The following is a 27,500-nucleotide window of genomic DNA, read 5'->3' as shown; positions in this document are numbered from 1 at the left end:
CAAGCACATATTTTACCCTCCAGTATTATAAAATTTGCTGTTCCAAGTTTCTTTAAAACAGGATGACTTTGAAAGCTGGCCCTTATGTGTTACCCAGTGAACACCGTACAGTACCTGTTGAAGTGGGGTTCAGTGGGTACTAAGAGAACACTTTAGGGAAGCTAGATGAACTGGGTGAAGATAACAGTTACAGAACAGAGTTAATAGATGATATTTTTGCTGAAAAATTTTATTTGCTAGCCAATATTTATCCACCAGGCACTCTAGTCTCATCTTTGAGAGTTTTACAGTATGAGAAATGAAGATCCTTCTCCCTTAACTCTGCAAATTAGTTGCTGAATTTAGGCATGCATGTGAAACTTCCCATGTACCTTATTAAAATAATTCTCACAAATATTTCATCCTTATGTAGTTATTTGTTGACATAGGAACGTGAAGTTTTATCGGTATTGTACATCATAATTGTGAAATAGGGAGGCCCTTAAAATGAAGTTATGTTCTAGAAGTTATTTGTCATATGCTCCCTCCTTTCTTATCTCTTCTCTTTTCCCTATTTCACCAGGCATGGGTGTAATTGCCTTTGAGAGGTTAACACCCTGGCACAGTTCCAGATTCACAGGAGCTTAAGATCCTTGCAACTGCTTAGAGACCTGTGTCTGTGACCGACTTAGCTACCCTTAAATATATTAGCTGCTGTGCAAATCAGAATATTATTAAAAGCCAGCAGTTTACATGCAGTTATTACATAATCCTGTGCTAAGCAGTTTTTTTCCTATCTCTGGAATTTTTTGTGTCTCAACATTGGACTCCTTAATATTTAAAACTGCTAAAGCAGAAAGTTAAATAATGATTTACTTCTAACATATTATAGATCCATCTCCTTATATGATCCACCAATACACTCCTTTGGTGTTGCAAGTTATACTTTCTAGGTCATGTTTAAGACTGAATAGAGTATTTTAAGTTCGCTATTAAGGGACACTGCTTGCTCCAGGTTTCTGAGTGGTAGTGTCTGTAGAGGATGGTGGTGTCTGCAGGAACCAAGGACTGGCTCAAGGAGGGACTATTTATATGTGTGTTCTGTCCAGTTAGAGCCCCTTAGGTTCAGGAAATGCCTGCAGTATTGAGATATTTCAGCATCATATAGTCAGGATAATATAGGAAAAGAATTAAGGAGAGACTGGATGGTACATTGAGAAGAAAAAAATTTATTTTGGGGGACGATATGATAGGAAAGATTTAGATAGCTGTGGTGAATGTAAAGATAATCCTCAGGCAAAATTGAAAAGGGACATGACCTAAACTAGAATTCCTAATTGCTAAATATCTATAGTAGGGAATATGAAAACTTGTTTTATCTGTTGCTTTCATTTAAACAGTTGTCTCACTGTCTCTCTCTTGTGTTCAGTTCTCCCCCCATATATAGATGTGTATATACATGTTAATTTTATAATATTGTACTGTTAAAGCTAAAGAGTCCAGATGAATATTTCTCATATGTATATACGTGGGGGGCTTTGGTACTGGGGATTGAACACTGAATTACACCTCCAGCCTTTTTGTTTTATTCTGAGTCACGAAGTTGTCCAGGCTGGGCTCAAACTTGTAACTCAAATTTGTGAGCTACCTGCTTCAGCTCCTCAGTCCTAGTATTTTTATATAACATAACTTCAGGCTTTCCTGGGACAATCCTAAGGTAAGCGCTGAGTCGTATGTTAACATTGACATGAAAATTCCTATTAGATTCCACGGATGCTCAGCATTCTTGTTCTGATCTCTAGCTGTGTGTGCGCACATTCAGTCAGGTAGAAAGCTTTCAAAGCAGCTTTCGTCTTACTGTATGTTTGGGTGCTTATCGACAGATGCTGGAATCAGAATTCATACAATTAATTTTCAGATGGAGCATCCTTTTTCAAGTAGAACCCTGACGTATTTGTTATAATGGAACGATGGTAAATAGGTTTCCTTAGAGTTAGGAGGAAGGGTAATGAGAATATGCGGTGTAAATACATTTGTATCTTATGGGAATTTGATCAGAGCCAAGGCAATATGGGCCTCTACAGTATTTTTTAAAATATATTTCCTGCATCTTGTTTGCATACACATCTTCTTCCCTAGTTATTTATCTGTATATCCAGCTCTACTATATGAAATTTTATAGAGTATGGAGCTGTCTGACAGCAGAGTTTTTTTGTTTTACTGAATGTTTTGTTGGTACATATGGTCTGCCATGGATGAGCAGCCTCGGTGAGATTTTGGAGTCTATTAAACTGGCTCATTAAAAAGATCAATCTGTTTCTGCAATAACACTGGGAGCCATCAGTCACTAAAAGAGGGAAAAACTGACACCTGAGGAGAAAACACATTTTGGTAATTTGTTCATGACATGTCACGAACAAAAGAGCGCTCTATATTTTGTTTACAACTTCGGGGGTTTAAATTCTATGACGATTGCTGAGTTAATGTACTAAGCAGTCATCACATGTTTGGGGGTGGGTTTGGGCGGGTTGAACTTTCTTCTCAACCTGAAATATTATTGTTGATTTTTTTTCTTTTTAAAAATATTATTGTTGTTTACAGATGATTTCATACTCCAGGGAAAGCCCCAAGGTTTTTTCCTTTTTTTTTATTTTTCCATGTATTGGACTGTGACATATTTTCTAGTTTCTTTTAAGAACAGCTCAGGGTAGAGTCCCTGATTCATAGTTCTTTGGTAGAATACCCCAGTACTCAAGTTAAAAAAAGATAATGTTCATTTAAAATCGTGCTATTTTATCCGCAGTATTAGGGAAAGGAAATTCTGATTTGTTAGTACCATGTCAGTTTGGTATTTGTCATTGATCTTCATTCTTTTTTCTTTCTGTGGTGGAACGTGCTGAACAAGGGGCCTGGGGCTTCTCTTGGAGCCAGTTAGATGGGAGGAAGCTTCCCACACAGAGACCAGGAGCTGTGGGTGCCGTCATCCTGCTTGCTGTGATTGCTCAAAGGCGCAAACACTTCCACGTACAGTTAGTGCTCTGCCCCGTGGAGGCTGCAGAGTCACTGAAAGTGACCAAGGTTTTAGAAGAATGCTTGTCATCCCTGTCTTTCCTTTCCCACAGCCTTAATATTGAAGGTTTTTGTTCAGATTTGCCTTTAATGTTGCGTTCTTACCTGTGAGGCTCCTTTTCTGACTCAGAGGACTTTTCTTGCTAAGAAATCAAGCGTAGTGGCCTTCGTTTTTGTATGGTCGCTGTTGGTTTTGTTTTCTTCTCTTTCCCCCCATTATCTCAAATGATTGATGCTGTTCACCCCCCTCTCATGTATCATCATTTAAATATGACTGCGCTGCACGTTAGCTCCAGTTTAACACATCTAGAGCTCTATGACAAAGGGTATTTAGTTGGATTAATAACTTTTTTCTCCTCCCTTATAATTAAATATTTCCTAAGAACCTTAGACTTACATAATTTGTTACCTAGGAGGGATCTTACCACTATACCAGCCCAATCCCTCCTCTTCATGTTGAAGAAAACAAACCTCAAAGAATGTGCTTGAGGTCACAAAGCATCTTGGTTGAGAAGCCAGCATATTTACATACCTGAAATCTTCCAGGTGCAAAAGATACGTTTTTTTTTTGTTTTGTTTTGTTTTGGTTTTTTTGGTCCTTTTGAGATAGGGTCTGGCTATGTAGGTCATGTTGGCCTTAAACTCATTTTGTAGCCCAGGCTGGCCTCACAATCACAGCAATCCTCCTGCCTCAGCCTCCCAAGTGCTGCGATTATAGGCATGTGCCTCCACGCCTGGCAAAAGATATATTCTTATGTGCAGGGTTGAAATAAAGAAAGCTGAACTAAGAATGGGTTTTTTTTTTTTTTTCCTGACTTTCTCTCATTTATTTCTTTTCTATAATCAAGTGGGTAAATGCCACAGCATAATATTCTGAGGTTAGGAGACACAGTGAGCTAGGTTTTTTGGCTTAATGAGCATTAGAAAATGCTGAAGGTTAGAGGAGTGAAAGGCAGTCTTTGAAACAGTGTGGGTCAGGAATGTGAGCTCGTCCTTATATTACCCATCAGCTGGACTGGGGAGGTCCACTTCTTGTTCTGTAAGATGAAACAAGTTTCAATACTTTCATCTTTCTAACAAGAAATAGGGGGTACCTTTACAAAAAATCCTAACAGTCAATTGCACAAGTGAAGAATGCAATTTGTGTGCTCTGTTGCATTTAGTATTCCATGAGAAAGAGGAAGTTTTATGTTCATTCTTTCTTGTTTTCTGTTGCACCTTTTATGAGTTCCTCAGTTTTTAAAGTGTGCTATCCCTGTAGTTGTGTTTTACACTCATCACACCCATGGTGAAGCCTGCTAGGGAGCTAGCACTAGCTTCCATTTATGCGATGACAACGTGGTTGTAGAGGACACTTGGATTTCTCCACTTCCAGCCTCAGCCTTAACTTGTAGGCTTCTTGCTTCTACTCCTCATGCCTTGGTATGTATTCCCACACATGGTTTTTGCTCCCCTTCCCAATTACCTGTCTTGGTCTATTCGTACTTCACAGCCTGACCCATCTCTATTGTGTGAATGAAGGCTTCCCAGTCCTTAATATTGTAATAACAATTGCTGTCTGCTGAGCACTTAGGATGGGCCAGATGCTGTTTGGAGTAATTTTCACACTAGCATAGAGTGTGCTAACATGTATCCAAGAGGGCTGGATGACACTGTACGTCAGTCCTGTGGCTGAGGAGTACTGGAGAGTCTAACCCAGGTTCTCCAGCTCAAATGCCTTTGTTCTTAAAACCATGCCTGTGTACCACCAGTGTTGTGGTGCTCCCACTCGAAGACAAGGGGCTTTGACTAACTTGGTGAGTGATAAATATGTATTAGGCTCTGGAGAGAGTCTTTTCCTATAACTCTCTCAGCTGCTCTGAGAAAATCAGTCCTGCATTTCTCAGACACAGACCCCGAGCCTCCCAGAGGTTAAGCCCTCCTGGGTTCATAGGGCCAACAAACTGCCGAGCCAAGTAAAAGCTAACTCCTTGTCACCACAAATGCTCTGGAGAGAATATATTCTGGAATAAGCTTCCTTTTTCTGTTTCCCCATACCAGATTATTTGTAATGTGTTTTTATTGTTGTTTGATTTTGATTTTTTGAGACAGGGTCTTGTTATGCAGTTCAGGCTAGCCTTGAGCTCATTATGTGGCCCAGGTTGGCCTTAAACTCACAGAGAGCTTCCTGCCTCAGCCTCCTGAGTCCTGGGATTACAGGAGTGTGCCATCATGCCTGGCTCTGCATTTGCACTGTTTTTATGGTATTTTCTGTGTACAGATCCTGCATGAAAGTGTATAAGTCTTATAGCTCCAATTAAATCATTTATGGTAAAATAATTATCTCAATCTTATGGAGGGTGAAGGGGATCATGTCTCATTCACCTTTGCATTCCCATTGATGTTTAGGCTCTATCATAAACTTCAGCATTACACATAAGGGTACCTAAAACAAAATAAAGCAAAATACATGAAACACCCCTCCCACTCCTGGAACGAATAAACAATTCAAGTTCAGTTTAATGCAGGCATTTTCAATACTATATCAAATAACATCCCCAACAGGCTTTATTTACTTATTTGGCTTTAAAAGATGTGCCTCTGAAATACAATAGTGAAAATAGCCGCCAGCGGCCCAGGAACCAAATGCTGAGCTTGGTTCACCGAGGAGAAAAAAGCTGGAATGCTACAGTCCTGGACTATGCAGATGACAAATTAGAATAAGAAAGAGTATTTCCAGGCAGCAGGAGGAGTCGAAATGGAATACTTCAGCAGTGGCTGCGATTAGGAAGGGCTAGGGGACAGCCAGCCACAGGCTGTCTAGCTGCTGAGCAGATGGCCGGCATCAGGAGGCAGGTGACGGAGGAGAAGTCCACCTTCCCGCCTCGGGAGGGAAGGCTCAGGCGGCTCCAGGAACCTGTGCGTTGTAGTCCTTGAAGGTCCGCGCATCCTGCTCGTGTGTCTACAGTGGCAGACACCCACCTGCCTCTTATTTACCTCTGCAGCATTCGCACGCTGCCCAGGAAATTCTCTCTCCCTGGTGGTGGTTCAGCCATGGACAGATTAAAGGCGCTTCTCTCTGTCTGGCTCAGAAGTGGGGGTGCCGTGGTCCCCGCTCTCTGTTCTTTACTGTTTAATGTCCCACTTCCTCCAAAGTGATAGGAAAACACAGCAGCCACTGCAGGTTGTCATGAAGAATTAGGTTGGATTTTCTTTTTAAGGAGACAGGGTCATTTGTAATCTAGTTCGTTGTGGATGCATTATTCCACACCAAAAGAAACATATTATGTGAAATTCTTACTGAAACTTGCACATTTCCTCACAATTTCTGTAGGCACCTCTGACGGAGTTATTTTCTGAAAACATGATGACAAGAATGATTTTCTCCCTTCAATTCAATGTCTAGTCCTACTATGGAAACCTTAAATAATCTTGTGTGTTAGAAAAGGGAGGGGAGAGGGAGATAGGATTGATACTGCATTGTTAATCCCTTCCATCTTTTCTTTTTTTTTTTGTCTTTTAGAGACAAGATCTCACTATGTAGTTCAGACTGGCCTAGAGCTCACTTTGTAGCCCAGGCTGGTCTCAAATTTGCAGCAATCCTCCTGCCTCAGCCTCCCCAAGTGCTGGGATTACAGGTATATGCCACTATACCTGGCTGATCTTTTTTTTTAAACAGAACTTCTGCTTCCTAAAATTTAGATAGAGATTTCTAAAATTTAAGAATAAAGTAAGAATTAGAGTGAATCTCAGTGCCCAGCAGGTGTTAGACGTCAAAGGAGTTTTAGCCCCATGCCTGACTCATTTTGTCCAGGAGCCCAGGCAGTAGTGAGGGAGGGGCATGACCATGGAGACAAATGACAAGCTCATCGGGAAGACCCCAGCTCTGCTGCGATGATGGGAGGGCTGGATAACAGTGACAGGACCAAGTACAGGTGTCCTGTTATAGGAGGGAGATCTGCAACAGGTCTTAGATGCAGAGAACAAAGCTGTAGCATACTTCCAAGTGTCTACTTGGGTGATGAGACAGAAGGTGGACGGGAAACTACAAGGGAAAGACAGGGGCAGGCTGCACATGTTCACTGTGAAATACCTGTCACCAAGTAAGCGGGCAGATACCACATGTAATGTATATTTTTGGTAACAGGACTAAGGTTCCAATTTAGGGTTCTTTTCCATTCTAAGTTTATTATGTTATGTTACTTTTCCTTTCCCCAGAGCAATTTTTTTTTTTTTTTTTGTAGTATTGGGAATTGAATCCCTGGCCTTCACACTGAACTATCTCCCCAGCTCTTAATTTTTTAACATTTTGAAACAGGATCTCCCTAAGTCAGTAAGTTGCCCAGGCTGCTCTTGGAACTTGTGGGTTCTCCTGCCTCAGCCTCTCAGATGCTGGGATTATAGGTATGTGCCACTATGTCCAGTTTAGGGCAAGTTTTGTAGCAATATTTCCCTCATTTGAAGTTTTTTTATTTCAACTGCAGAAAAAAGAAACTTTTATACCTGCCTCTCTCAGTTAGATTTGTCAACTTATTGTTTATTGATTTCATAAAAGATTTTTCCAAATTTACCCATTTCTTTGAGTGTTATGTTACTTATGAACATTATTAAGGGATTATCATTTTCTAAATTTATATTTATTTATTTTTGTCTGTTTGAGAAAGGGTCTCCCTGTGCAATTCAGGCTGGCCATGAGCTTATTTTGGAGCCCAGGCTGGTCTTGAACTCATAATGATCCTCCTACCTCAGCCTCCCAAGTGCTGGGGTTACAGGCGTGCGCCACCATGCCCAGCTATTCTTCTATTTTAAAGAGAAAAAAAACCAAAAGTCATAATAAAACAATTTCAAAACAGGTTAGTAGGAGAGTTACAATAATTAATTTGTTACATATTAATGTCTTTGTAGTGGTTATTCGGACTATAAGACATAGGCATGTTATCTTGTCCAAACAATATTAGCACAAAGCTTTCTTCTGAGAAACTAGCTGTATAACTATCTTAACTATCTCGTGTATAAATATATCTTCTCTTTTCCCTGTCTTCCTTTCCCTTTTGTCCCATCATAGCTTGTCTTTTCTTTTTTCTTTTTTTGTATTCTTGAGCCAAGGTCTCACTATGCAGTTCAGGCTGGCCTTGAGTTCACTTTATAGCCCAGGCTAGCCTGGAACTCACAACAGTCCCCCTGCCTCAGCCTCCTGAATGCTGGGATTACAGGCGTGCCCCACCATGCCTGGCACAGTCTGTCTTTTCTTTTGAGCAGTTTCATCCCAATTCACAATATCTATTGTACATTTTAGATCTTATTTACTCATTCAGCTTTTCACACGAGGGAGAAAATACAATGTTTATATATGGGTCTGATTTATTTCACTTATGAGTGTGCTCTCAAGTTGCATCCATTTACCTTATAAAAGTCTCCTTCTTTAAGGCTGAGTAATAGCCCATTATGTAAAAAAACAAAAACAAAAACAAAAACCCACATCTTTTTCCTCTGTTCCTCAGTTGATGGATATTTGGTTTGTTTCCAGATTTTAGCTATTACAAACTGTGCTGCTATAAACATGGATTATCATTGTATACTAACCAAGCTTGTTACATATTGCATATGGAGCTTTAAAAATCTTTGTTTCATTTTTCAAGCAGTCAGCGTACAAGTGTGTGAATGAGGAGCTGGGGTGGGGGTGCGGCGTGGCAAAGCGTGACTCCGGCCCCTCCGCACTCACTTCCAGTTACTGTTTGCTGTTAGCCCCTTTTCCCTGTGCAGGAAACGGAGGCTGGAAGGTTAAGTTAGCTGAGGTCATGCAGGTGACTCCTGAGTGATCTCCTAGGATATCAGACCGCAGCAGAGGAGCGGCTTGCGCTTCACGTTGCCCTGGTGAGGTGCCGTTCAGGAGAGCACCTCTGGCAGGGAAATAGAATCTACTTAGGGTTTTAAGAAACCGTGAATGGCTTCCACGGGCCATGAGACACGGTAGATTTCCTTGTAGGACTGGAGTTATTTCAGGGGTATGTTGGTGTGGGATGATGGAAAATATTTAGTTTTGCATCATAACTCTTTGGAAAGGGCAACAAAGGAAAATGCAAATATGGAATTTGCCTAAGCAGATTTGTTACACTTGATTTGCTAGGAGTCTATGGTGATGGACACCTGTACTCTCCGCACTCAAAGAAGCTGAGGCAGGAGGATCACAAATTCTAGCCCATCCTGGACAGCTTAGTGACTTGAGAGGTCCTGTCTCAAAATAAGAAAGAATTTAAGAAAGGGCTGGAGGTTGTGACTTAGTGTGAAGGCCCTGAGTTCAATTCCTAGTACTTAAAAAAAAAGTGTGTAGTTGTAGGCATCTTTAATAAATGGATAGACAGATAGCAATGAAGTTGTTTTAGTTACTATTATGGACTACTTGGCTTTATAATTATACTCACCGGTGATTTGAGGAACCAATATGGCGACCCCTTTACAGCTTTATTTCTGTGAGCTCTGTAAGTTTCGATGCTTTACTGTTGGAATGTAAAGGCCATGAGCTCTATTATCTCACTAGCTCTAGAAGGAGGAGTCCCAGGGTGGGACAGCAGGGACACGACAGATGGGAGGGGCCTCCTTGCCCTACCTCTTAGGATGTCACTGCCCTTGGTTTAGGGGGAAATATTCTTTCTTTTAATATATAATTGGGTCACCAAAGTAGTAGCATTGATCAGAAAGGCTCATGTAAGGATGAAAGTAAATAAAACATAGCTGTTGGAGAATTGTCGGGATTTTTCCTGTGTCGTTTTCATTGTCACCGAAACAGAAAACCACAGATAGGGCTGGTTTGACACACTACATAGAAATGCTTCCGGGGCAGCTCAAAGATACTTAGAGGATTTTAATGTTTACCACACCAAAAACAAGCTATAAGTAATAAATTGTTGAAAGCAAAGAGCAGAAAACTTGGCTGAAGTGTTTGGCTTCCTCGCTTGTGGTTTGGCCAGAGGACCATCAGCCGCAGGACCATCAGCCGCATGTACTTCCGTATATATAGCCATCACGTGTAGCTGAATAGAATAATTAGAATATTGTAACATGGAATAATTGTCAAGTTTTTTGAACTAGAAGGAAGCTCAGAAACCTAGTCCAGTGGTTTTCAAACTTGATTTTAGCAGCAAATTTTTTGCTTTAAAAGTGAAATCATCGATGGAATCTCAATTTTTTTTAAAAAAACAGATAAGAATGGTCTTTATTGGTTGGAGGAAAAGTTCATTCTTTGCAGAAGCCCTTAAGCACCTCAGGTGGTACAGTTTGAAAACCACTGATCTAGTCCAACCCTTTCATTTTGCAGATGAGCAAACTGAGGTCCAGAGAGGTTAAGTGTCTTACCCAAGGTCACACAGCTAGTCATAGAGGAGCCAGGACTAGATCTCAGGTGTCTTGACTTCCAGCCCTGTTCTCTTTCCATTTTATCACACTACCCATAAGGTCGGTGTTGTACCAGCACCTCGCTCAGAGCTGCTCAGAGCTGCTCATAGCCTTCAGGGATTTCCCGCGGGAAATACGGATGAGAGTCGCGTAGATAGACTCTTACGAGCTAAGTCATTATTGAAAATGTTTCCTTTCACTGTTCAAATTATTTTAAAGCAATGTATTTAGGTAACGTCTGAGTTATACTGGGTACATTGGTCTAATACCAGTGATCAATATGTATGGAGTCAGTGTGTTTCAGTGCAGACATGTACTTGACAGGAGCAGCGTGGAGATTTCTGGCCGCCATTCCCACGCTGGCCAGTCTCCTGTCTCTGGAGCAGTGGATCCCATGGCTGGGCGCTGGCCTGTTCTCGTTCACATTAGACTCACTAGACTCGTTCTCTGTGCTTTGCATGCTTGTACTTTCTTCCATCTCAAACTCCTTTATCTTTCTCAATCTAGGGCAGTGGGGGCACACGTGCCACAACGAGCTGTTTGTGATCATTGGAAGCTCTCAAAGGTTCGCCATCCCTGCTCTAGGTGTGCAAATTGTCCCTGGGAACCCACTGTCGGGGAACGTAAAGGATGCACATGTAGAATCCTGTTGCCCTTGTAATCTCCGTGGCTGGTTCACTTTGCATTCAGAGGTTCCCCTGATGCTATCAAAGCCTGTCGCCAGATGCCTGGAAAGTAGGAGCAGTGTCTTCATGCCTTGCTATTATTTTATCAACTTAAAGAGGTGCAGGGAGATCTGCAGCCCCTGTGCTTTGGTGGGATTCTCATGCAGAAGATTCTCTGGGAAAGTAGGTGTTCCTCCCAACCTAGGGACAGCCAGCGTGCTGTTTCATCAGGAGACCCAGCCGCTGTGTACAACAGGTTGTGGGCTGTGATTTCAAAGTCGGACACGATTGGTTTCTGACTTCTTTGGGAGGGAGATCGAACTCAGGGCTTTTACACTAAGCTACTTTTTAAAATTTTTTTGCTCAGCTTGTTTATGTCTTATCCAGTATATTGGGTTAGTCTCTAAACTGTAGAGATATATTCAGCAAGCAAATATTTCTTTAGCCGCCCTACTTTTGTTTGAGAATCGAGGTGCAGTGATTAGTTATCAGGTCTCATTTATGGAAAGCATTCCTTGTGAGAACCCAGTTCAGTTCTGTGGATCGTCTGATAAAGTCCAGACTGTGCCTATGCTGCTGTATGACCCAGGGACCCCGGGCAGGACTCACACATTCTGGGCCCATGTTTCTTCAAGTTTAAGTGGTGACATAGATGTTCCCTGTAGTCCTAGGTAGCACTGTCCAGCTGACCCTTACGTTGGTGACCCTGGACAATGTTGGGGTTTGCGGTGTTATTTTGCTTACTCTATCAGCTCAGGTGGGTCATTGCTTGGTAGTCGGTGTCTCAGGGATGATGGGAGCATTCTACGTCTTTGCAGCCCAGATGCACAGCCAGTAGCCCTAGCAGGTGGCTGCTGAGCACCTGAACTATGAATATAGCTACTGAAGAACTGAACTTGAAGCTTTATTTAATTTGCATTAACAGCATCTTAATTTAAATTGCCGCGTGTGGTTGCTGTGTCAGATGGCACTGCTCTCAGCTGTTCTTTGCTGCAGGAGTCAGATGCCAGGTGGAGTACGTGGTCCTCGTTCATCTAGATGATGATGACATTCCACCTGATGAGTCTTCACCAACTACAACCAGGCTTAGGATGACTTGTGAGAAGCCAAGGACTCTGTGTTTGGGTGGAAATGTCATGTGTGGAGGAGACTGGTTTCCTCTTATTTGTGACTTAACCACATGAGCCTCCACTGCGAAGATGTTTGCTAATTTGACACCGGCGTGCTGTGTCCTCTGTGCAGTCTGGCGATCCTCTCGTTCTCAGCGTGGGTCTCTCTGAATTCCCCTAGGTTTCCTGGGAAGCCGAGGTTTGACAGTGTCTGGCCCAAAAGAGGAATATTCTGCTGATATAACAAGCTTAAATATGAGTGTCTGAACTGCGCTGGTTTCTGAGTACTTCACAAAACTCTCTTTCTTCCCCCCTCAGAACCAAAGAAAATGGCTTTGACAGAGAGCCTTTGCACTCCGAGCATCCAAGCAAGCGACCATGCACTATTAGCCCCGGCCAGCGGTACAGTCCAAATAACGGCTTGTCCTACCAGCCAAATGGCCTGCCTCACCCCACCCCACCTCCACCTCAGCATTACCGTTTGGATGATATGGCCATTGCCCACCACTACAGGGACTCCTATCGACACCCCAGCCATAGGGACCTCAGGGACAGAAACAGACCTATGGGTAAGACTGAGGATCTGTTCGCTTCCTTTGGGTTGGACGCTTGAAGATTTGTCATTGCTTCGTAACTGAATTTGAGGCTTGACATCTGATAGGGGTAAAAGCTATGTTGTGTCCTGTATGAGAAAACTAGGTTAATATTAATTTCTTTCTTTCTCTGTCTCTCCGTCTCATATTACTTATGACAGCACTTTTTTTTGAGCAGGGCATCATATTTAATATTACACCCTTATTTGTGATAATGAAAACACCCTGACTTTTTACTTCAAAATCGTTTTTAATGTGAGTGATTTGGTGTATAGTCTATCTGCTACAGTTTTTCTGTTTGGAGACAGTTTTGCTGTGAACTCCAGGCTAGCTTTGAATCCATGATTCATCTGTCTCAGCCTCCACAGTGCTGGAATTAGTTGCATGCCACCACAGCTGGCCTGCCGTAGAGATTTTTCTTTTATTGTATATTTTATTCAGATGGCCTCAAAGTTCATTTTGACATTTCCTATCTCCTTGATACTCCATCTTTGTAAAATACTGTATGGCATGCTATCTGTGGTTTACTTGGACAGATGTTCTTGAGGAATGCTTGATACTTTACTTGATGGTACAAATGACTCGTTAGTATTGTCAGTTTTGTATCAGATCAGAATATAGGAGTGAGTTTGGGCAAATGTGTGTTCTGTTTGCCTGTGTTCATTCCTTTTTTACATAAAACTGTTGGAGGCAAAGCCTTCAGGCAACTTTGCTTTCTAAAGAGCAAGTGTCTACCATGAACAGCAGAAAGAAGATGAACAAGGTAAGTTCTGGTGCATGACCAGTGGTCAAAGAGGTGGTGTCAGGTGTTAGGGAAGGACACTGTTCTTAGGATACCTTCAATTCCTAATTTTTGATGAGGCCAAGGGCAATAGCCAGCCCTGTTTTCTTATCTCCCATGTCCATCTCACCCACCACAGGGTTTCTTTCCTTCACTTCCTAACTAGTTGCTGGCAGAGGTTCCCCACACGGGTGATGTGGTGGGCAGGGTACTGGAAAGAAGCAGGCACAAAGTCCAAGAGCAAACCAGACTGCAGAGCTGAGAATGCAGAAGTGTGGGAGCCATAGTCGGCCAGCTGTCCACTGCTCGTATAGTAGCGACAGTGTTTTGTTTTCAGAGGGAGAGACAGCCTGATGTGCAGAAGCTTATGTTAGACTTCCAAGTAGGTTACTAGCAAGCAGGGACTGCCAAGGGTAGAGTCTTTCTCCTCTTTTGAGACGGAACCCTCAGAATTTAGAAAGCAGCAAGGGTGGGGGAAGAGATGACTGAGCCTTTGCTTGTGAGGTAGTGAATTAGTAGTTCTGGTTCTCCATAACAGTAATGTCTGCATTTATATAGTGTGTGAGACACATGCCTAAGCATATAATTTGTGCCTTCTTAATAGCCAATCTGTCTAATGTTCTCCCAGGTACTGTTTCTGAGGAGCTTTCAGAATTGCTTATGTCTCAATCCGGACTGATGTTTGACCTCCAAATCAAATATGATAACAGCCCCCTTCTATGCAAAAATCTTCCCATTATTTGTGACTTCTGGCCTCAAAAGTGTGATTACTCATTTTTCAACAGCAGTGGAATCATCAGGTCACTGTGTTGAAGGGATCCTTTGTTACAGGTGCTAGGAAACGGCCTATTTCTTAGGCAGTAAATGCTCTTTGGTGAAATATTAGTTTCAGTGTACTATAAAATAATCAGCAAGGAAGTAATTATGCTTATGTGTGATGATTATGTTTTCATCTTGTAATGTAAAATGTCCCTTTATGAGTTATATCTGTATCCATTGGTTTTATGTGATTTTCTTTAGACCATGCTCCTTACCTTTTAATTATATTAGCTTATAAAACTAATAGTGCTAATCTCTAAATATGTGCAGCTACTTAACCATCCCTAAAGTCTGGCAGATTTTAGTGTGTGCTAATGTAAAATAAAATCTTGATGAATGAGTAACAAATTATGGTGTTACATCCAGCTGCCATTTTGAGAATATAAAAATTACCATGAAGATTTACTTAATCTGGTATGATTCATGAGTGCCCATTATATGTAAGAACATAGACTCACTAGAGTTCTCTAATAAAATAACTTTGTAAGCAACATTAGTTTGTAAGTAAGATTAGGGTTTTAGCTTAGTGAGCTAAAGTCTTCTAAAACATAAACATCAGTGAAGACTGAACCCTAGTGCCAAGTTTCCCATACATGGAAAATATGCTCTTTAGTGATCGTGAGCTATTTTCCCTAGTACATCCCTCTGGTTTTATATGTATAATTAAACATTGTGCAGTGCTAAGTATTTAAGAATGTGAAGTAGAGATACTAAGAAATGTAGCATTTTCATGTGTCTTACTCTTTTCTTTTAAAGATTTGATTCTAACAAATGACCTCCAGAATTCAAAAGCTTATATTTCTTTGCTAAGTAGTTAGGCTCAAACAGGTTTCTAATGTTACTAATTTTTAGAAAATGAGATGAAGATTAGCTGTCTTCTACAAACGCTAGAATCCCATTGGCCACAGGGACCCTGTGCTCCTTAGTTAGTCCAGGTGTTAGAGCATGTACCCTTATTGACTTAATTTGCTGAACTTCTGAAACTTTTTCTTTTTTTTTAGCCAAGGTCTAGCTGTGTAGTTTTCAGGCTGACCTTGAGCTCACTATGTAGCCCTTGAACTTGTGATCCACCTGCCTCAGCTTCCAGAGTGCTGGAATTACAGATGTGCACCACCATCCCTGACTTTTTTGAATCTTTTGAAACCTCTGGAGTTCTTGGCCTTCAAAGGCAAATACTTAGATGCCACCACTAGGGAAGTTCCTATCATATTTATATTCTTATCACTCTCTGGCTGTTTTCTGTGATGTCTAATTTTACAGTAGTGCTTTTTCCCTAAAACATAGGCAACAAACAAGTCAACAAAAATTACATATTTGCAAACATTTCAACTTGAAATAATCACAACAAACAGCAATAACTATTACTTTCCCCCCATGTCTTTTCTGTTATGCAAATTACTAAGACATTTGCAATTTTACTTTTTTACCAATAGGTGGCATTGACAATTTTAACTTTTGAAGTGTATCTCTGTATGTTCTAGTTGGGCAAGAGTTTTGCAAGGTATTTTGTGTTTACTTTTTCTTTTTTTCTTTTAGCCTAAGCAAGAGGTGTCCCACATTTGTTCACTTCCCGCTGTTATTCATGAAATTGTATTTTGTGGTTGGCTGAAGAGTCACATGACTCATTTTTTTTTTTCTTTATGAACTCAAAGGATGTCTGACCACTTAGTTATCACAGAAAGTGAAATGAAGTATCTTTTAACTTTCACTGTCATTTAATTCTTCCCTGTGGTTCTCAGAGAAGGAGCTTCAATGTTTGGAAACCTAACCATATCAGGCTTAATTTGCTGTTCACAGTGTGAGGAGAGGCACTCAAAAGGATAGCTTGAGTCACTCCAAATGGAAATGTTGCCATAGCCTAAGGCAGCAGGGGCAAACGTGTCGCACACGTGGCAGGTCAGGCGTGCAGAGCCCTCTCCGTCAGCATGCCAGCCGTAAGTCACCCCAGCAGCCAAGCACTGGATAAGTTGTTTTCTAAACTTAAATCCTCAGTATTCAGGTTTAATAGTAGTGTTGTCACTTTGTGATAAATAGCTGAGATTTAGGCTGCAGTTTTGGGCCCTTGGTCTCTAAAAGGTTCGCCATCCCTGGTCTAAGGCCCTTCCTTGACAGCAGAACATAAAGGCCTTTAGCCACAGTTACTCTGGAAGAAGAAGAACACATTTCTAGGCATCTTGGATGGGAGCCTCCTATCCCATCCTTTTAGTGGGACCACATACACTTTGAATTCTGTGAGCCTCTTAGCTGACCGTCCGTGTCCATTCCTACTCACTAGTGGCACTTGGGAAATGCCTGCATGCTGCGTTTCCATAGTAACCATACGCTTGAGAACATTAATACTCCCCAACTTCAGATTAGGATTTTCAGTTTCTTGGTTTGCATGTATGTTTTTCAAATTATAACTGGTACATTAACCTTTTCTTTAAGAATATATGTTCATTTTTCATGTTGTTATGTTTTGTTAAATCAAATGAGTGTATGTACCTTTCGCATTATGCAAGCCCTTCTTCATGGCCAAATTTTATCAGTGAGGTGTGTGTATTAGGGTTGCATTCATTTATAGCTGTGCTGAAATGTGTGTGGTTTTTGGTTTTAGTTTTGCCATGCTTATTTTGGAAAAGCGTATCCCTTCCCATGTAAAATGACAATTGCTGTTTTTATTTTAAATATGGGACAGCCACATTTTAAAACCATCTACTGTTGACATCTAGGTCCTTGTGTTTATTTAGTGCTGAACCCATGGCCTTGTGCATTCTAAACATGTACCACCGAATCACACCTCCAGACCCACTTTCTTGTATTTACTAGAACATACTGATGTTTTTACTTCAGAAGTGTTGCGTGGATAATTAGCTCTGGACTTGTGATCACTTAACACTGCTTCCTCAAGTGTACAAGAAAGGGTTCTGCCCAGATGGCCTGCAAGTTCTCCTAGTTGTAATATTTTAATCATTCTAAGAAGAAGCTACTAGGTCATTCTGAATCTAAATAGGACTCGAGTCTCTAATCAAAATCAAATATATTTTCACATCTTTGGGTGTGCTTGCATACCAGACAGGGGTCACGAGACCATGTTCTGTCCATTTGTAGGGTTGCATGGCACACGTCAAGAGGAAATGATTGATCACAGGCTGACAGACCGAGAATGGGCGGAAGAGTGGAAACATCTTGACCATGTAAGCTGTCACCTATCATTTAGGTTTATCACTGAAGTGAGGTTATGTGAAAAAATAAAAGCTTGAAGATGCTTTGAAGGTATTGTTTACTGCTATCCTTCAGGGGGGTGACTGAGTGTGGGCATTTGAGGTGGAATATAGCATTAGATTTCTAAATGGATATAACCTGTTTAGGAGAATAACATTTAAATCCTGGGAAAAGATAGCCCAACAGGGCTACTGATTTATTGTGAACGGGTCCTTTAGTTTATAGACTAATGCACTTGGTATTTGGTTATTTTTTTGAGACGGTCTCGCTCTGTAGTTCAGGCTGGCCTTGAACTCATAGCAGTCCTCCTCTGTCAGCCTCCTGAGTGCTGGGGCTGCAGGAGTGCACCACCGTGCCCAGCTAATGTGCTCAGTATTTGCAAAGGGAGACTTTACCTTTGGATGAAATCTACCGGTCACATTCACTTGCATACCTCCTCCTCTGTCTTCTCATTCCCATGGAATGTGCTTACCTGTTGGCTTTGAATTTCAAATCTAGCTGTTGGAAATATTGCATTGAAGCTTTAAGGAATAAAACTGCATCTTTCTCTGTCCTGAAAGCTTTATTGTCCACCACATTGTTCAATCTGCGGTGAACTATGTGTTCTCCCCTCTCCTGTTTCTCACCTAGCTGTTAAACTGCATAATGGACATGGTAGAAAAAACAAGGCGCTCACTCACCGTCCTAAGGCGATGTCAGGAGGCAGACCGGGAGGAGCTGAATTACTGGATTCGGCGGTACAGCGACGCTGAGGACCTGAAGAAGGGCGGCGGTGGCAGCAGCAGCCATTCCAGGCAGCAGAGTCCGGTCAACCCAGACCCGGTTGCATTAGGTATCTTTGCTTCGGATGAGCATGTTTTTATTATTTATTCATTTATTTTTTGTTTGTTTGTTTGTTTTGGGCAGTGGAGATTGAACCCAGGACCCTCACACTGAGCTACTGTCTCTGGTCCTTTTTTATAAAAAGACAGGGTCTCCCTAAGTCACTAACTTGCCCAGGCTGGTCTCAGGCTTGCAGAGTGCTAGGATTATAAGCATGTGCTACAGTGCCTGGCTAGATGAGCATATTAAACAGACATTTCCTGTGCTATTAATGCTGAATTTCTTTACAGTTGTGTCTTTAAAAAATAAAGAATACCGGTCATGAGTTCGATTCCCTGTACCGGAAAAAAAAAAAAAAATAAAGAACACCCTGGGAGTTTAAGTAAAATAAGAACTTCACATAGCCTCAGTTATGAAGTGGGCAGATTGACCGAAAATTCAAATGCTTTCCAGGTGCATGTTCTGAGTTTCAGAGTGAACCAGAATTCCAGGTCCATCGCTCACGTTGGTGCTCGTTCATACAGCTGTGAGGACCCTGCCTCAGACATCAAAACCACAGTCTCAGGGGATGGGCCTGTGGCTTCTGTGTGCAAAATAGGTCCCTCAGGATTGTTCTACCGTTCTCCAGTATGCTAATTTTTCATGTAAGACAGTCTTGTTTTGTAGCTATATCTTACATTACTATTTCTTGTTTTTTTTTTTGTTACATTTTTTTTTTTTTTTTGTTACATTTTTATTTTATTTATTTTTGAGTCGAGGTCTTGCTATGTGCTCCAGGTTGGTCTTAAACTCATTCTGTAGCCCAAGCTGACCTCGAACTTAGAGCAGTCCTCCTACCTTAGCCAAAGCAATCCTCCTGCCTCAGCCTCCTGAGTTCTGGGATCACAGGCATGCTCCACTATGCTTGGCTGTACCTATGTCTTATACCAAACACACACATTTGGGCATGCACACGTACACTCTCTCTCTCTCTCAAACACACACACACACACACACACACACACACTCCCTGTCTGTCTCTGTCTCTTTCTCTCTTTTCAAAACCCCTGCTGAATGAGAAATCTAAAAGTTGTCCGGTTTGCCTATACAACTTGAAAATTAATAATAATAACATAACTCCCATTCTGTGCTTTTTGATCTTAATTTGTGCTTAATCAAGATTACATTAATTCTCCTGAATGACTGTTACAGCCGTACTTTCAAGATTGAGTGCTAGGGCTGGGGATATAGCTCAGTGGCACAAGCACCTGCCTGGCAAACACAAGGTCCTGAGTTTGATTCCCGGTACCAAAAGAAAACATTGAGTGCTAGTGTGCAAGTGTGTTTAGTGTTGGTCTGTGGGGATTGTTTAGGTTATAAATAGAATGTCACCCCAAAGATATCAAATGAACTTCAGTCTGAAAGAATTTTTGAGTAGCTTTTGAACTTCTACAATGAATAATAAGGTGTCATTTTCTGTGTTGCTGGTCGCTTTGTATGTATACCATTGGAGTAAGCTCAGTGCGGATGGATTTGTGTGGATCCTCATTCTTTCATCTTTGCATACATCTCTAGCGCCACATAAGAGACAAGTGACTTGGGTTAGAGTAGTGTTCTTGCTGTGGATGAGAACTAGCCTCATATATGCAGTTTATGACATCGCTCTCATTGCCCATGGCTGGTTATCAAAAACTTCAGTATGTTTGCTGGCTATTCATCACTTTATCTTTGTATTAAAAGTATTCCTAGCCAACACATTTGCCTTTGCACTTGGATTTTTGTTAATCCCTGAGTGCCCAGTGGCCACTGCCATACCCAGTAGGTGGTATTGGGCCATCTGTCCGGTTGTAGTAAGGCAAGCAATGGAGACAGACTTCAGTTTGATTTGAACAAATATTGGTCTAAACGAAACTATTGGGAATGGAGTACATTAAACATCTTGTTTGTATTTCCTTATTGTGAACAGAATTGGGTAATTATGGCAGATTTGCTCAAGAAAAGTCTAGATCATTCAGTGGAGCCAAAATTTTAAGTCTTAACTAAAACTTCAGGAGTGACAGTTCAGGACTGAACAGTTTGGCCTAGCCCGTGTTATACATTGGTGAAATCGTTATTTACTGAACACTTAACCCTGTGCTCGGAGTTTGACCTGGCAATATAATGAAGGAGATACATGCGTCCTTGCTTCCTCCCATAATCTTTGGATCAAGTGGAAGAGTCAGCAAGAGAATATAGCTAGCTACAAACACAGGACCGCCACCTCAGTCCCCCCACACTGATGGGATTGCTTTCATCTGCCGTCCTTTGCAAAAGAAAAGCATCAACAACTGGTTGGTCTTCATAGCTAAGTGAGTTTCCCTCCACATGCAGAACGCGGGCCACTCTGTCCAGGGTCACCATGTCTGCACGCAGAGACGTGATGCTGCTGTATACCGCATTCTTTAGGAAGTCAGGGTCGGCTTCAGTGTTTTCTGACAAAAGAAGAAACTTGATTTTTAGGATCTCGTCCTTGTGAGTATACATACTAAGCTGGGTTTAGAGGTGCAGACCTATATATAATCCCAGCTACTCAGCGCCTGAGGCAGGAGGACCTCAAGTTCTCGGCCAGCCTGGGCAACGTAGTGAAAGACTGTCAAAATGAAACATGAAAAGGCCTGGGGATGTAGCTCGGTGGTGCGGTACTTGATGTGTATGAGTACTTGCCTAGCATTTGGGAGGCCCTAGGTTCTGTCACCAGTACCAGAAAAAGCACTTCAGGTAAAAAGTTATACTACTTTTAGGAATGTTTAGTCAATTTGTATTGTAGGTAAAGCTGAGATGTTACTTTACCTTTAAGCTTTTGTCGGTCATACTATCCTGTGGCTATAAGTATTTCAGTACTTTGTCTAGGCTCCATTAAGACAGTCATGTTTTCCATAGACACAGAACCCTGTATTGACTATGAGGAAACTCACAACTGTCAAGAGCTACACAGTATACAGATGTTAACATCCTGCATTTTTTTCCCTGTTTTTCCTTGCTGGTTGGTTGATTGGGTTTTCATGGTACCTGAGATTGAACTCAGGGGCCTTTGCACATAGCTACAGCACTTGCTCTTTGTTTTAATTTTTTTTTATTATGAAACATCTCATTTATTTGCCCAGGGAGGCTTCAAACTTGCTTCCTTCCTGCCTTAGCCTCCCCAGCCATACCTGGCTGCTAGTTTACTACTAAAGTCTTCATGATCCGTTCTCTGCAGCTAAACTGTGGCTGTAAGGAGGAGATTGAATAGTTTGTCGTCATGAACCACAATCATTTACATTTAGTCCTTTCTGCGTTTCCCTTTCAAGCTTTGCAGTTGAATGTATTGATGTGTGTAATGAAAGGATTAGGGATTATTGCCTAATAAATCTATTTCCTGCTTTTGGAAAGTGTTTAATGGGGTGTGTGTGTGTAGATAAAGCTATGGAGATGTCTGCATCTTATATATGTGTAGATCTCCTTACCCTATGGTTATGTTGCATGTTTATTTTAGTCTAATTTTTCTTTTTTTTTTTTTTTGTTTTAAATTTTCTCAATTCTTAAAGTGTCTGGTTTCAAGTGAGACGTTCAGAATGTATTGCAGGAGATACCTGCTCACATCCCTGACTTGGAAACCCTGGAGATGTGCAGTCACCTACACGTTCTCAGTTGCTTGTTTAATTGCTTCTGGGGACTGTGTAGAGGAGAATGAAACTCCTGTGACTGATGCATCAGGCTGTTGGACTCAATTCCTTACTCAGTTTAACATTTATCTATAGTATTAAGTTAGCACGAAGGACTGGGAAAGTAGCATGATTGATGTATTACTAATTGATTTCTCAATATTTTTCTCCACTAGTAAATATTCTATTATGAATATCTTTGGAAAACAACTTCCCTCCCTCACTCCCTCCCCTTTCCTCTCTCCTCCTTCCCTCCTTACCTTCCTTCCTTCCTTCTTTCCTTCTTCCCTTCTTTCCTTCCAAGGAAACATTCATCAGCTTATAAACACCAGGCATATATCTGTGTATAAAAGCTTGGAGTTTTATATACTTGATTCTTTGTTATATAGTTCAGGCTGGCCTTGAGCTTACTATGTAGCCTAGTCTGGCCTGGAACTCCTGGTGGTCCTCCTGCCTCAGCCTCCTGAGTGCTGCATTATAGGCATGTGCCACCATGCCCAGCCCTGAAACCATTTTAAATGCTAAGAACATACTTGTTTTTTTCATTCTTTAAGGGAAAGTTGATATCTTGAAGGATTTTCAGAAGATACTATTTAAAATTATTTTACCAGTTTAAATATTGAATTCAAGACCTGGGTACTCAGCTATATCCCCAGCCCTTTTTAAATTGAACTTTAAGAGAGGATCTTGCTAAGTTGCTAACTGGCTCAGGCTGGACTTGAACTTGTGATCTTACTGCCTCCGCCTATCAAAATATTGGGTTTACAGGTGTGTCAGAAAATGCTTTTTTTTTTTGGTCTTTTTGAGAAATGGTCTCACTATGTAATTCAGGCTGGCCTTGAACTCACTTTGTAGCCTAGGCTGGCCTTGAACTCACAAGGATCCTCGTGCCTCAGCTACCCCAGTGCTGAGTGCTAGGATTACAGGCATGCACCACCACACCTGGCTCAGAAAATGCATTTTTAAAGTGTGACTTTTTTATACGTTTAAGTTTTATTACATGGTGTGTTTCAATGAAGAGCGAGTTAATGTGGTCAGAGTGAGAAATGTAATCACTGGTGCAGAGTGTCTTTGATAGTGTACGTACTTACTGGTGAGCACTTCATGTGTTCCTTGTCTGGGTTCCTCTGCTTCTTTTCTTTTCCTTTCCTGTTCAGTTCCTTTTCCTCTCAGTATGCTGTGGTGTCACTGTCTTGGTTCTTAACATTTTATTTCCTTTAAATTACTTTCTTTTTTTTTTTTTTTTTGGTGTTGGCCTGTACTGGAATCTTTCCTTAATTTATTGTGTGTCTTCTCTGTTTTCAAAAAGTCTTCTAAATCACCAAAGAGTGTTTTTTAAAAATTATCTAATGTCAGGGACTGAGAACTAACACTCAGAATGTGAATGCATTCATCTCTTGTGTTTTTTGAACATATAGATAGGGTGATAGAAGGATAGCAATGTAGAAAGTACCTTATGTATTGTTTTGGTAAGTGTTTAGCCCTTGTCAGAAGAGAAACGTCATAAAGAAGGTTTTTGTTTAAGTAATGTGAAAAAAAAAATCAAGTATTCATAAAAGCTTAGCAACTCAGTATTTTGTTGAATTGGTGGAGGAATTTCTATTTTAAAATGGAGTTGGCGCCGGGGATATGGATCAGTGGCACACCACCTGCCTGGCAAGCGTGAGGTCATGAGTTTGATTCTTGGTGCCAAACAAGCAAACAAACAAACACAAAACTTACAAATAAAATTGATGAGTTGGCAAGGATTGCCGTAAGCTAAATTACCAAATTTCTCTTTGCTGTCTAAATTTTCAGGAGACCTAGTGTAAGGGTTAAAGCCCAGAGTCTGAGCAGATTGAATTTCTGATTCCTGTGTGACTTTTGCCATGTTACAGTCATTCTGTGCCTTGGTTTTCTCATCTGTAACATGAAGATGGCTAAAATACATCTTCCATAGGCATTTCTGTGAGTATCAAGTAAGTTAATATGTCTCAAGCATATAAGACAGTGCCTGACACATACGAGATGTGATACAAGTGCTAGTCTTATTTCTGATGTGCAATCTAAAAAGAGCTTTAAAGAATAGTAACAAGTGAAACTAGTGGGTTTTTTTTTTTTTTCCTTGGCATCAGTGATTGTGAAATTATAGCAGAGTCTTAGTTTTTTTAATCTAGAAAATATTTCTAAGCAGTAATTTTAGGTTGCTATTTTATTTAATGGATAGAGAAATTAGAGAAGAATTCTGTCTTTAGTATAGCAAACCTATTGTACCTTTAGGACCCTAATTCAAAATACGTGGTTATAGACAAAAATATTCGCTCAGCCAAGGAAACATTAGTTAGCTTATAAACACCAGAATATAGAAACCACAAACAGCCAGGCGTGGTGGCACACGCCTGTAATTCCAGCATTCTGGGAGGCTGAGGCAGTGGGATCAGTGTGAGTTCAAGGCCAGTCTGAGCTACAAAGTGAGCTCAAGATCAGCCTGAACGGTATAGTGAGACTCTGTATCAAAAAGACAAAAAACAAAACAAAACAAAACAAAACAAAAAAACCCCACAAACAAGTTATTTGAAATATATCTGTGTGTAAATGCTTAGTTTTATATACTTGATTCTTGGATATTACATAAAAATTTTATATCATGACCACTCACCTGACTTCATAGCACAAATGCCTACTGTATTTCAAAAAACCTCCTTTGTTTAGCTATGTCAGGGTTAGAGAGACTATTAGTTAGATATATCCGTCTTCTAAAAATAAGGAAATGGTCCTGGAACAAAGAGTAGAAATCTCAAAGCAGTTGTTCCCTCTAGGTTGAATTTGGACTTCTGAAACAAAGTTGAGATTTCTGAATGTATAAATCTTTAAAAACAAAACAAAAAAGGTCACGTTTGTAAAGACAGAACTCATTTAACTTTCCTTTCTTTTGATGTTTAGGTAACAGATACTATCACGCTCACAGCCCCTTGCTGCTCACTACACAAGATGAAGGCCGCACCTAGGTGCTGCCAAGCTTGAGCATTGCTGTCCAGGGTCCTGGGTCCAATGGGCTCTCCAAAGGGTCTCAGCTCACCCTTCATGTACACTGATGGCAGCCTTGCTGTGTCTAGTACCCAGTGGTCTCCATTCTGTCGTAAGTGTAGTGCGTTTTCCATCTCGTTCACGCACCATACATTGTTCTTTCCCGTGTCTTGCATCTTCCTTCACTAATATTTTTTCTGGTACTGGGAATCGAACTCGGGACCTTGTGCTTGCTAGGCAGGCACTTATGCCACTGAGCCATCTCCCCATTTCTTTCACTGTTAAGCCACTTTTCTTTGTGGATGTCCATTGTCTTAAGGAGGCTGCCTTGCTCCTCCTCCCTCTGCCTTTGAACAATTTACATCTCAAAGCAAGCTCTATTACAAGGACCCTGTAATTTTTCCATTTCTCTGTAGTTACCTGTATGTATATGTCTCACATTTTAAGCCATCTCATGTAGACTCACATGTGTTTATTTCTACCACTGCATGTTGGACAACTATCCATTTTTACAGCAACTGGTGTTTTATAGGTGGTTATGAGTAAATAGTTAAGAATTAACCTCTTTGGAATTCAGGCTGTAGAACCTTAAGGCTTGTCTAGATTAGCAAGTGTTGCAAAAGAGCAAAGTCCTACAAGAGTTGTCTTTTGTTCCATTAGTGACCAGCTATAGAACTTTTCTTTTGTCTTTTAAACTCAGTTTTTGCCTGTATTGATTCTGATATTGCTGCTGCTTAATCCAAAGACATATTCAAAATAGTAATCATTTCTGTCACTATTAAAATAGCTTTGGTATTCATGAAGGAATCAAATCGATTCTGAGAGGTCCACCTACTACCGATCATTCTGTTCTTTCCATGGTTGGCTCTGATGTACAGGCAGGGACATGGTCCCTGAGAAATGAGGAATGTGGGAAGTGGCTCTGGGATGGGGTGAGCAGGATGGGATAGAGGGGATGCGAAGTAAAATGATTGAGGTGCGGTACCTGTGTGCACCAGTTCCCTGAGAGGAATGTAATTATTATGTGTCCTCAGCATATACTAATCATTTTTTAAAAATAAGCCCTTCTGAAAAAAAAGTAAATGGGTTATAAAAATTTTGTTTTAGCTGTTTTGATAAAAGATCTTTTGGAAGTAGAGTAGGGTTAAGAAAACTGGCTCCCATATTGGCTTTGGTGTTTCTTCTGGGTTTCTAGGTTGGGTGGAGGGTGGGACAGTGTGGATGTGGCATTGTGTCCCTCAGAGGTTGAGGGAGGTGTAGCCAGTGTGGTAGAGGAAGCCTCAAGACAGGCACTGAAGGCAGAAGGTTGACTGAGCCCTAAATGTTAACGTTTAGTAAATGTGAGGACTACAGCTTTTGAGAGACATCAGTAAAATTTGAGCCTTTTGCTTCTGGGGACAAAAACTGAATTTGTAACTGTAGAAATAATTTCTGTCTTCAAGTGACAAATGCTCTGGCACTGAAAAAATTACTTGGTGTACTGCTTTGTGTGTGTGTATGTGTGTACCGAGAACTGAACTCAGGACATGGTGCTTGTGAGGCAAGTGCTTGTGCCACTGAGCTGTCTCCCTGGCCCAGCTTGGTGTACTGCTTAATCCAAACTTCCCCAGTGGTTTTGTTTTCTTTGAAGTTTTGAGCTATTTGATGAAGTCCGGGAGAAAAAAGAAAGTTTACAGTGCTTTCTTAGTGTTCCTTTTAGGGAATTGAGTTTATTTTCATTCTTACTGGACATCTTGCTGTGTGATAACAATGATAATAAGGAAGGTGGTGAATGGCGGGTAACATCTTCTGAAAGTTTAGGACATGCCACGCCCAGCGAGTAACAGGAAGTACCTCCACTCCTTGGGACCACAGTTTGAAGTTGTGGTAGTGTTATGTCCTGACTTTACAGGCGAGGAGACTGAGGCGTGGAGCAAGACTAATTTGCCCAGTGTCATGTAGTTAGTAGTTGGTAAAGTTACTATTCAGACCCACTGGGTTCTTGAATTAATTTCTGTACTTCCTGGGACTAATACTTAGGAGCTTTCATGCATGAGCTTTGGAAACTTAAAAGCACATTCCAGTGTGGTATGATATTTGACTCCTTACCAAATGACAATTTTTAAAAGTAAAAACTACTCATATTTTGTTAATCTGCTAAATGAAAAAAAATTTTGTTGGCACTTTGGAGGTTTTTCGGTCTTTTGAGTTTATAGATCTATTCTTACCTAATTATATGTAAGTCAAAATATTTTGTCTTTAACAGTTGTCATAAATCTCTGTTACACTGTTTCACTGGGCTAAACATGAACTTGATTATACTGTATTTCTTGCCTTCTTTTCTTTTCTTTTCTTTTCTTTTCTTCTCTTTTCTTCTCTTTCCTTTTCTTTTCTTTTCTTTTCTTTTCTTTTCTTTTCTTTTCTTTTCTTTTCTTTTCTTT

The 27,500-nt window shown here is 40.9% G+C and overlaps 1 protein-coding gene across 1 annotated transcript in view; it reads left to right on the top strand.

Annotated features, from left to right (window-relative positions):
- The window catches only part of Runx1t1 (runt-related transcription factor 1; translocated to, 1 (cyclin D-related)), a 133,913-nt gene that overhangs the window by 83,729 nt on the left and 22,684 nt on the right, over positions 1-27,500 (top strand). The window contains 3 exon segments of the mRNA XM_005381778.2: positions 12,512-12,762; positions 17,477-17,562; positions 18,221-18,422. Of these exon segments, the coding sequence (XP_005381835.1) occupies positions 12,512-12,762; positions 17,477-17,562; positions 18,221-18,422 (539 nt within the window).

The sequence above is a fragment of the Chinchilla lanigera genome, unplaced genomic scaffold, assembly GCF_000276665.1.
Source record: "Chinchilla lanigera isolate Chin_1 unplaced genomic scaffold, ChiLan1.0 scaffold00016, whole genome shotgun sequence".
Classification (NCBI taxonomy): Eukaryota; Metazoa; Chordata; class Mammalia; order Rodentia; family Chinchillidae; genus Chinchilla; species Chinchilla lanigera.
Note: the sequence above shows the minus strand (reverse complement) of the source record. Positions and strands in the feature narration are given on the sequence as shown.